The 12206-nt window shown below is 37.4% G+C and overlaps 1 protein-coding gene across 4 annotated transcripts in view; it reads right to left on the bottom strand.

The window, feature by feature from the left end:
- Positions 1–726: 726 nt before the first annotated feature.
- TOPBP1 (DNA topoisomerase II binding protein 1) overlaps positions 727–12206 on the bottom strand; it is a 61902-nt gene continuing 50422 nt past the window's right edge. For all 4 annotated transcript variants that reach the window (XM_007087395.3, XM_042999130.1, XM_015539923.2 and 1 more), the window contains 3 exons: positions 10505–10594; positions 10174–10335; positions 727–1654 (listed from right to left, as the gene is read on the bottom strand). In XM_007087395.3, coding sequence (XP_007087457.1) covers positions 1514–1654; positions 10174–10335; positions 10505–10594 — 393 coding nt within the window. In that variant the 3' untranslated portion in view covers positions 727–1513. The remainder of the gene's footprint in view (positions 1655–10173; positions 10336–10504; positions 10595–12206) is intronic.

Raw genomic sequence — 12206 nt, 5'->3', positions numbered from 1 at the left:
ATTATTTGCATGCAAGAAGGCCTATGAAGCAAAGACAAAGCCAAAATTGTTGATATAGAGATTCTGGAGAATCGGGAAGAGTTGACATCTGGACTCTTTATAAACTATGTGTTTTAAGAACTGACTGGCGAAACCGTTCATAATCTTGGCAGAAAAGAATATGGTACATTATATAATTTTATGTGGGATAGAGAGAAATAGGATCTTTTACTGCCAGTGAAAATTCAGATCACACAAAATGGCTGATAAAAAACAGGCCAGTGTGGTTTCTATGTGGGGAGGGTGAAGTTTACATTCGCAGGCTATTTGTATAGGAATTTTTGTCCTAAGCTGTGAATTAGCTCAAAGCTGAAAACTTTGAAAGGCCAATTGTGAGGGCTGTGATAACCCATTATTTCCCTCCATTCAGAGGAAGATCTGATAAAAACTTGAGAGGTTTTGTTCCAGGTTAAGAACTTGGACCCATCACCATTTGAGTTTGCCTTTCAGAAAATCATTAGGAATGGGACCATTTACATAAAAACCATGGTTCTAATTCTGGTTTGTCCCTTCAACAAAATGAGGTAGCTTTACCTGTAGAGGACTGTGGTAACACATGTAGTACTTGGGGTTCAGATTAGATTAATAAAGGCTAATGTAATTGTATAGTTCCAACAAAAGGGTTTTTTTTAAACCCAGTTAATACAGTATTCTAAATAAATGAGAAATAGAGCAATTTGCTTAAGCTAAATTTTACACATCATTTATTGTTTCAACAAGAGAAATGCTTTGCATTTAAAAACTTAATTGAATGGGGGGCACCTGGCCAGCACAGTAGGTAGGTAGAGCGTGTGATGTGATCTCAGGGTCATGAGTCTGAGTCCCATGTTGGGTGTAGAGATTACTTAAACTCAAACTAGTTGCCCAGATAGGTTTTCTTTGGTTTTCTTTCTTTTTTATTCTTTATTTTCCAAGTTTTAGCACCCAAACTTGGCAAATATCATGGAGATTTGTACAAACATGCATGTACATATATATATATATATATACACACTCACACATTTTAGTTTAAAGCCTTGGTTCCTCATTAAACCTTGTGCTCAGGCTCCTGTTAAAAAGCAGGAAAGTAGTGAGGAGAATCAGGGGAAACGTGAATAAATCCCAATTGATAACTTCCTTGTTATGAATTAATGCAGGCATTTTAAGGTAAAATCCATCACCTTGCTAAAACTTCCACTAAACTACAGCCTCAGCTATTTACAAGAAAATAAATAAGTCCCTTACACACTTCAACGTGGTTTAATGACAAGCTAGAGGAGGATTTGTATTTTGTTGTTATTTCAAGTAAGACAGTTAATGGTGCAGTGATTAAAATTTCAGGTGTTAAAAACTAATTTCAAGCAAGGTCATTATTATACGCTGAACCTGAATTCTTCAGACACTTGTCTTTAAATCACTATGCAAATCCATGACCGTAGCATTCAGGTTTTGTAATTTAAAAAGATCAGGTTTGGTCACTAAAGAGTAAACACGATTAGTTTACTCTAGGTCGTTTGAGTTTCTTTTTCTCTGTAGGAGCTTTCCTCTTCTGTGATGATCCAGGCCCAGGTTCCTTATTCTGAAGAAATGAAATAGTTTCTGATAGACAGTAGTTTTCTACTTGAGGAGGGGATTCCTATAAAAGCGGGGAAAAAAAACATTGTTCATTTTTTTTTCAGATTTCGAAGTGTTATTAGGTAATTCTTTACCCAAAATAATTTTGTCTTTTAAGGTGCTACCTAGCCCTTGTCACATTTAGGGAACAGACTGTGTGTGACAAAATCTCACCTTTTATCAGAAAAATTCATAGCTTGGATCTTGATAACGGTTTGATTTGTAAAGTAGGGTTAAGAAGTGACACCTTATACTTAGTGTCAGTTTTTGAAAATCTTTTTTACTTATTTTACAGATAAGATAAAGGTTAAATAATATTATAGAACTAGCAGGTGGCAAAGTCAAAATTCATATACTCTGCTCTACCTGCCTCAAAAACCTTTGCAATTCTCTTATAACCATATCCTGACTGAAAAGGACCTTTCCTCCCTATTACAAGTGTGATAAAACTTGGTTTTCTAGCAAGATGGCATACTGGATAACATGAAAATGAATCTTTTGATTGGACTCTTCCCCTGGATGACAACTTGTGACCCAAATATATTAAAAGCACCTAACACAAGACACAGGAGAGGAAACGAGATCAGGCAAATACTAGAAGGGGTTGACACTTGGGTCAGGGGTGAATTTCTCTTTTTGTCATTTGTTTGTTTTTGGTCTGAGGAGAAGCCCCAGTCTGTGTCATGTGGTCTGGCTAAACCTCAACAGAAAACATGCAGCATTAACGGCCTGAAACCACAGCCACTGGAAAATGAGGTGGGAAATCTCAGGAAGGAGCAGGGAAAGTCCCAAAATCTGTTGTGAACTCTGCCCAAATCTTTCACTTCTCCCCATGGATGTACAGAGGTGGCTCAACGTAAGGCTAAAGATTTAAGCCCCCACGTATTGCAGAAGGTGCCTGCTAAGCAAACAGAATGGCATTCTCCTGAGGAACACAACAGAATCTAGAGTTTCTACAACTTATAATGTCCAGATATATCCAAAATTACTCCACATCTGAAGAACATGACCCATTCTCAAGAAAAAACAATTAGAATCCAAAAGCCCAAAAAAGAAATAGATATAAAACCTAAAACATATACTGAAATTTACAAAATGTTGATGAAAGAAATCAAAGACGACCTAAGTAGACATGCTGTGTTCATGGACCAAAAGGCTTAATATAGTAAAGATGTCAATTTACTCATAGTCTTAATGTGATTCCTATCAAAATGGTAGCAAAATGTTTTCGTAGGCATGTAAATAAGCTTATTTGAAAACTTACACAGAAAGGTGCAGGCCCTAGAACAGCTGAGACTGTCTTGAAAAAGAAGAGTAAAGAGGACTGCTTCACATCAGGGCTTACTACATGTATAATAGGACGCTATTGCAGAGGTAAAGACACCTAGATGAGTAGGAAGGAAAACCCAGAAATAGCCCCCACAACATGCCCAAGTGAATTCTGGCAAAGGTTCAAAGCAACTAAATGGAGGATGGTTTTGATGGTGGAGCAACTGGGCATTCTAAGACCATTTTTTACCTAAATTTCATACCTACATGAACCTCACACCTCATAGGACCTTTATGAAGAGGACAAAAGCATATCACAGTCACTCTGATGAGCCATTATAGAAATACACATTAAAGCCACAGCGAGAGATTACCTACACATCAACTGAATGGCTAAAATAAAAGAGACAGATGCTGATAAGGATATAGAAAAACAACACTGGTAGGAATTTAAAATATGACCACTCTGAAAACACACTCTCAATCATTTATCCCAGTGTAATGAAATCTTTTCTCACAAATGTTGATGGCAGTTTTTTTTTTTTTTAATGTTTGAGAGAACACATGGGAGTTGGGGAGGGGTAGAGAGGGGGTGGAGAGAGAGAATCCCAAGCAAGCTCCACACTCAGTGCAGAGCCCAAAGCAGGGCTCAATCCCATGACTGGGAGATCATGACCTGAGCTGGAATCAAGAGTTGGTTGCTCAAGTGTCTGAGCCACCCAGGTGCCCCAGAGCAGCTTTATTCATAACAGCCCCAAACTAGAAATAACCCAGATATCCTTCAATAGGTTAATGGTTAAAGCTGTAGTACATCTGAACTATTCAGCAAGAAAGATAAAATTGATACAAGTAACAACCTGATTAAAAAAAAAGCCAAAGATTACATACTAATTCCATTTAAGATTTTAAATGACACAATTACAGAAACCGACAATGGATTAGTGGTTGCCAGAAGTAAGACAGCTCAGAGAAGAGAATGAAGGGAAGGAGGTGGGTGTGAGTAAGAAAAGGCAAAATGAAGGATGGCTCTAGTGACAGAGTGTTCTGTATCTTGACTGTGGTGGCAGACACATAAGGAGAAGTGGGGGTACTGGAATACACATAAACTGCATCATGTTAATGCCCTAGCCGTAAAATTTTACTACATTTTTGCAAGACCTTATCTACTGGGGGACACTGCATTATTTCTTTTAACTGCATTTTTAAATCTACACTTAACTCAAAATAAATTGAACATCTTGTCATGACCCAGATGTTGGAGATAGTAAACAGTGATACCAAAGCAGCTATTACACTTGAGTGAAATGAAAAAGCAGAACTAGAAGCCATAGAGATTCCAGATACAAAAAAACTTAACATCACGGTGCCTGAGTGGCCCAGTTGGTTATGTGTTCCATCTCTTGATCTCAGGGTTGTGAGTTCAAGCCCTGCCTTGGGCTCTGTGCTGGGTGTGAAGCCTATTTAAATAAAACAAAATTTAGTATTGAAAAAAAAAAATCTCCTGGAATAGGCTTAAGAGCAGAATGAAAATAACAAAAAAATCAGTAAAGTTGTAGGCAGATAAAGAGGTATTAGTCAATCAGAAAAACACAGAAAAATGACTGCAAGTAAACTAAACACAGCTTTAGGGACCTGTGGAACTATATCAAAAGGTATGAGTGACTAAATTCCTAATGGAGCAGAAATAAGGGCCAAAATTTCTCAAATCTGGTGAAAGTTCCAGACTAACACAGCTCCACAGAAACCAAGCACGATTAATATAAAGAAACACCATCTGGAAATATCATAAATGGTGAAAACCAAAGATGAAAATTGTGAACAGTCAGGAAAAAAAAAAATGACATACTGCATTGCATACAGAAGAATTCAAATTACCACTGACTTCTTATCAGAAACCATGGAGGCCACAAGAAAGTGGAATCTTTAAAGTAGCAGAAGAAGAAAAAAAATATCAACCCCAAATCCTATATCCTACAAAAAGACCCTTCAAGAATAAAGGTAAAATAGACACTTTCAAAAACAGGAAAAAAAAAAAAAACCCACTAGAATTGGTCCCATCAGACTTACACTACAAACCAAAATTTTTCAGGCTGAAGGAAAACTGATACCAGAAAGTTTGCTGGCCCCTGCTTTACATTAAAGAACTAGACATTAAATATTTTAGGCTGTGTAGGACAGATGGTCTCTGTTGCAACTACTCAAGCCGGCTGTAGGAGTGCAAAAGAAGAACAGAGAATATGCAAATGAGTGAATGCAGCTGTGTTCCAGTAAAACTTTATAAAAAAGGCAGGGGATAGGATCTGGCCTGTGAGCTACAGTTTACTGTCCCTGAATTTAAAGGACAGGGGAAGCAAAGGAACCCATATGATTCCAAGTTTTCTGCCTTCTGTGTGAAGTGGCACATGATTCTACCTAGACTATGAAAGGTTAAGGAAGTATATTGTAATCTGTCGAGCAAAACACACCCTGCCACCAAGCAAAAAAAAAAACGCAAGAAAGGAAGAACACAAGAACAAAGGAGAGAAAATGAAAACAAATTGCAAAAAACCATAAACCCAGTCATATCGATAACTACACTAAAGAATTAACAAGCAAGACCCAAAGATACCCTGTTTAAAAGATGACAAGTAAATAGATATCTGTGCTCAAGAACTGGAAGAATTAACATTGTTAAAATGTCCACACTACCCAAAGAAATCTACATATTCAATGCAATCCCTATCAAAATTCCAATGGCATATTTTTACCAGAGATAGGACAAACCTAAAATTTGTATGGCTCACAAAGACTCCAAATAGCCAAAACAATCTTGAGAAAGAACAAAGCTGGAGGCATCATGCTCCCTGATTTTAAACTATATTACAATGCTATGGCAATCAAAACAGTATGGTACTGGCATCCAAAGAGATCAATAGAACAGAATAGAAAACTCAGAATTAAACCCAGGGATTTGTGGTCAATTACAAAAGAGCCAAGAATATCTAATGGGAAGAGGATAGTTTCTTCAATAAATGGTGTTGGAAAAACTAGACAGCCACATGTAAAAGAATGAAATGGGACCGTGATCTTACATCATACTCAAAAATAAACTCAAGATGGATTAAAGATTTGGATGAAAGACCCAAGACATAAAACCATAAAACTAAAAGAAATCTGTAAGGAGCTCCTTAAAAAAAATTTTTTTTTAATTTTTATTTTTGAGAGAGAGAAAGAGAGGTCATGAGCAGGAGAGGGGCAGAGACAGGGAGACACAGAATCCAAAGCAGGCTTCAGGCTCTGAGCTGTCAGCACAGAGCCAAACGTGGAGCTCAAACCCACGAACTATGAGACCATGACCTGAGAGGAAGCTGGACGCTTCACTGACTGAGCTACTCAGGTGCCCCTGTAATGAGTGAGTTCCTTTGACATTTCTCTTGGTAAAAATTTTTTGGACTTCACACCAAAAACAAAGGCAACACAAGCAAAAATTAACAAGTGGGATGACATCAGACTAAAAAGCTTCTGCACAGCAAAGGAAACCATCAACAAAAAGAAAGGCAACTTAACAAAGGGAGAAAATTATTTGCAAATCATGTATCTGATAGGGGTTAATATCCAAAACAATCTGATTAAAAATGTGAAGATCTGAACATTTTCCCAAAGACATATAGACAGTCAACAGGTACATGAAAAGGTGTTCAACGTCACTTATCATCAAAGAAATGCAAATCAAAACCATAACAAAATATTACCAAACACATTAGAATTAAAAAGTGTTGGTGAGGATATGGAGAAGAGAGAACTCTTTGTACTCTTAGTGGGGTATAAATTGGTGCAGCCATTATTTTTTTCCTCAAAAAATTAAAACTTGAACTACCTTAGAGTATACTTCTCTTGATAAGCACTGAACCATGTACAGAATTGTTGAATCATTATATTGTACACCTGAAGCTAATACAACACTGTATATTTCAATTTAAAAAAATGAAAAATAGAACTACCTATGACTCAGCAATTTGACTTGTATGTATTTATCCAAAATGAAAAGAATTTGAAAAGATTTCTGCACCCCTATGTTCATTACAGTATTATTTTCTTTTAAAAAATTTTTTAACGTTTATTTATTTTTGAGATAAAGAGACAGAGTGTGAGGGGGAGAGGAAAGGAGACACAGAATTGGAAGCAGGCTCCAGGCTCTGAGCTGTCAGCACAGAGCCTGACGTGCGTCTCAAACTCATGAACCGTGAGATCATGACTTGAGGTGAAGTCGTACGCTCAACTGACTGAGCCACCCAGGCGCCCCTACAGCATTATTTTCAATAGCCAAGATATGAAAACAACCTGAGTACCTGCCGACAGATGAATAAAAACGTAATATACACACAACAATGGATTAATCAGCCATAAAAAATATTTCAGCCAAGGAACCCTGCCAACTGCAGCAAAATGGATGGACTTTGATGGCCTTAATGCTAAGTGAAATAAGTCGGATAAAAGACAAAATACCAGATGATCTCACTTGTAAGTGGAATCTAAAACAAAAACCAAAATAAAACCCACAAATCCCCCCAAATGTGATAGACACACAGAAGCAAACAGAGGCTGCCAGATGCAGGGCTGGAGGGCTTAGGGAAATGGATAAGGATGACCAAGACGTACAAACTTCCAGTCATAAAATAAGTAAGTCCCGAGGATGTAATGTACAATATGGTGACCACAGTTAATATTGTATGGTATATTTGAAAGTTGCTAAGAGACTCAATCTTGGGAGTTCTCACAAGAAAGAAAACTTGTCAATGTGTGGTGATGGATATTAACTAGACTTATGGTGATCATTTTGTATATATATATTCATTAACACACGCAATTGTTATGTTGGACATCTGAAATTAATGTTATGTCAATTGCATCTCAGGTAAAACAAAAGGTGGCCAGACTCCTCCTTGAGGCAGATTGCAAGACTCCTCGTTGTTTTTCTTCATGTCAATTGTTTATTTAAATTCTACTTAACACGTACGGTAAACTGGTTTCATGTGTATAATTTACATATAACACCCAATGCTCATCATAACAAGTGCCCTCCTTGGTATGCATCACCCATCTAGCCCATCCCCCTACCCACTTCCCTCCATCAACCCTGTTTGTTTTCTGTATTTAAGAATCTTTTATGGTTTGTCTACCTGTTTTTATCTTATTTTTGCTTCCCTTCCCTTATGTTTATCTGGTTTGTATCTTAAATTCCACATATGAGTGAAATCACAGGCTATTTGACTGACTTATTTCACTTAGCATAATACACTCTATCTCCATCCACAGGAAGACTCCTTTTTGAATCAACTGAAACAATTCAAGAAGTACATGAAAGTATGAACCTAGAAGAGAGTCCCCAATAACTAGACCACCCAGACTACTGCATTCAGATCAAAGCTGCCAAGACTTGTGCACTCGGTATTTCCAATCAGCTTTTAATCCTCTACTCTTAACCATGAACAGAAAGCCAAGAATTACCAAATGTCTGATAAATTCCTCTAACGTGGAAGATAAAGACCCAAAGAGGTGAATGCAGCTTAGTGGATGTGGAGAGTATGCAGAAATAAGAGAAGTTTGAAAAATAAACCAGTAAATCCTGACATCTAGTAGAAGGTATCACATCTATGAAGCAAAAAAAGATGTTATTAAAATACTAAAATGTAAATTCAAAAAAACTAAAAAAAGGTCTTGCTTATTAAAAACATGATACCCAAGTGAAGAGCTAACAAAAGGAGAAGAATGAACTGAGGGAACCTCTCAAAAAGTGAAGATTAAAAATACTTGAGAAATAAGAAAATCCAATATGTAAGTAGCAGAAGTACTAGAAGGAATGAACAGAAAATGGAGAGGGAAAATAAAAATCATCACTGAAATAATTCAACATTTCCCAGAACTGAAAGATACAAGTTACCAGACCAGAAGAGGCTTATCATGTATGGCATTAAATAAACAGACCCACATGATAACCTATCATTTTGAAATTTTAGAAAACTAGGGATAAAAAGAGCTTCCTACTAGATTCGTTACATAGATTATGAATCAGGAAGGCTTTAACTACCCAACAGCAATACTAAGAGCAAGGAGACAAGCAATCAAAAGTCCAAGGAGAAAACAGCTTGGGTGGGCGTCAAAGGCTGGGTTGGAACTCATCTATCAGTCAAGTGTGAGCACAGAAGAAAGAACTTTCACACATAGAAAATCTCTGTTTATCTCTCATGTGCTTTCTCAAGTAATTACTATAAGATGACCCTCAACAAAAGGAGAGATCAGGATGACATGGGATTCAGAAACAGGAGATCTGACAAAGAGAAAGGATAGTGAATGGAGGTCCTGGGAGGACAGCAGTGCACAGAAGTAGAGGGTGACCGTCCAGATTGGAGCGACGTGGCTAAAGACAAGCTAAAAGCTATCGTCACCAAGATCCCTGTGGCTACTGCACCCACCTTTATTTTTTTTAATTCATTCATTCGTTCATTCCCCCCAATGCACCTAGCTTTTAACCTGAGGTCAGAACACTGTGGTGAGCCTATCTGAGTTGTACTTGTACCTGGCTTATCTCGACCATGAACTTCAACATGAAGTCGCCACTCCCCCCTCCCTATTCTGCTGCTTTGCTCCATGCAAGTGTTCTGTTTTGAGCTACTTCTGAGAGCTAGGTAGGCAGTGGTGAGCTGAGACACAGAAATACAGAGCACCCTACTACTCCCCCACTGCATTCCTCCAGACATCTAGTACCCAACTCCCAACACAGCCCCAAGAGAGGCAGGGAAAGAAAAAGCTCGATTTTTTAAAAAGTTATTTAGGTGTTTCTAGGAGTTAGTATTGCCTTACTAATTCCTCTTCGGTACACCTCACTGCTTTATGATAAAGGCTTTTAAAAAAAAAAATGTAAGAAAAAAAACGTAAAAAAACATAAATGTGTTTTAGCCATTTTTTCTATAAATCCCGAGCCAACTCCCAAACACAAACAGCAAAACCTACACAGCAAGCTGTTTTGGATTACCTTTATGTAAAGAGCAGTTTTAAAGCTTTTAGAGGTACCTAGATTTTTATACCTGCCTCATTTAACTCCAAGCTCAATGTTTACATATGTGTTATTATAAAAAACAGAATGAAACTGAAAGGAACTGCATAGAGGAGAATAACAGGAGACGAATATTCTATTAATAAATAAGCTAACAAGGGTTTTGTTGTGCGGTCCCCTCCCTATGCATATAAGCCTGTCTCTGGGGATGAGGAGGGCAAGGACAAACTCGTACAAACCTGCGTCAGATAATCAGCAATGTACTCTGTTTTCAGGCAGTACACATTCTGGGCAGCAGCCTCTGCTATGTTAACTCCTGAGTCATCTTGTTTCAGTTTACTGAAGTCAGAGAAGAGATGTGTGGCCTCTTTAAATAAAGGTACAGAATGACCAGGTAGCACCTGAAGAAGAAATAAGCATTACAATCTATCATTGTCCCAAAGTAGTTCAACTGTATAATTTGTGCTTGAGGATTACCATCTCATAAAGTACAGAAAATCATCTGATCACAGCAATCATGGTTAGAAAATAACTTGTGTAAAAAATTTAGTAAGTTGACTCAATACAAACCTTCGCTCCTCCTGACTGAAGAAGGCGTTTGAATCCTGCTTCTCGGGACTGGTCAAGATGTAAGATGACCTTCCACCCACTAAATGCCCCCTACAAATGAAAAAATATCAGTGTTGAAATTATTTGGGAAATAAAATACAAATACATTATTTTATCTGTAAATTTAGTTTTATGTCAACAAATAACCTTTACTTCTGCCACAAGTGGTAACTGTCTTTGGTCAGAATACTTTGAAACACACAGCCAGGGTGTTAGGCACACAGTAGGCCATCAATAAATACTTGAAGATGAAGGAAAATGCTTTACTGATTAGCTAACATGAAAACAAAGCAAATTGACCTTTTTTTAGTCTTTTTTCTTATAATTAATCCAGGGTAGAATTTCATGCACAGCTTCTTTAAAGAAGCTTCCATTATATTTCTCTTGAAAATGTTTGCAAATTGGAAATACAAAATATTTAGCTAGGGAATAACAATCAACAGAAGCCAATGGAATTACCCTAAAGAAGGGAAATTAAGGCTAACAAGGGCTTGGATAAAGGAGAGAACTCAGAATACAACACAAAAGATTATCTAACTTGGGTTCCTAACCTTTTCGTAAGCCAGGACCTCTTTGACAGTTGGGTGAAACCTATGGACCTGTTCTTTAAATAATGATTTTAAAGTAACAGCTTTATTGAAATGTAATTTCCATGCCACATGAACAATGTTTTAAAATAGGGCTCAGTCGGTTAAGCATCCGACTTCAGCTCAGGTCACGATCTCGCGGTCCGTGAGTTCGAGCCCCGTGTCGGGCTCTGGGCTGATGGCTCAGAGCCTGGAGCCTGCTTCTGATTCTGTGTCTCCCTCTCTCTCTGCCCCTCCCCCGTTCATGCTCTGTCTCTGTCTCAAAAATAAATAAACATTAAAAAAAAAAATTTTTTTTTAAAAATTAAAAAAAAAATATTGTTTTGTTTTGTTTTTTTAAAGATTTTTAAAAAATGTTTTGAGAGAGAGGGAGGGAATATATCCCAAGCAGGTTCTGTGCTGTAAGTGCAGAACCTGACATAGGACTCTATCTCACAAACTGAGATCATGACCTGAACAGAAATCAAGAGTCGGATGATTCACCGACTGAGACACACAGGCGCCCCTAAAATATTTTTAATATATAAAGGAATACAAAAAAACCCCACATCTTTTAAAAAATTATCCAAATATTTACAAATTTATAACATAATAGATGTGCTTCTGCACAAAAGACCTAGTGATGGCTGAATAACTACTAAAATTTTAGAGCAGTAAAGACAGATGGTAGCTATACTTGGTGAGCATAGCATAATGTATAGTTGTCTAATCCCTATGTTGCATACCTGAAACTAATGTAATACTGTGCATCAACTACATTTCAATTAAAAAAAACAATCTCACAGTTCGTGGGTTCGAGCCCCATGTCGGGCTCTGTGCTGACAGCTCAGAGCCTGGAGTCTGCTTTGGATTCTGTGTCTCCCTCTGCCCCTCCCCCACTTACATGCTGTCTCTCTCCCTGTCAAAAATAAACATTAACCTAAAAAAAAGTGATGAACACAAACAGTATTTTAAGATACTTGCAATATAATGCAAAGCAAAAATATCTTGATTTTTGTTGGGGTAAAGTCACTGGTACTGTTAATAGCGTTGGGATTTGTTACCCAGACTTCTATAATGAAAGGAAATGCTTTCAA

The sequence above is a fragment of the Panthera tigris genome, chromosome C2 (genome assembly GCF_018350195.1).
Source record: "Panthera tigris isolate Pti1 chromosome C2, P.tigris_Pti1_mat1.1, whole genome shotgun sequence".
Classification (NCBI taxonomy): Eukaryota; Metazoa; Chordata; class Mammalia; order Carnivora; family Felidae; genus Panthera; species Panthera tigris.
This window is presented reverse-complemented; position numbering and strand designations above follow the sequence as displayed.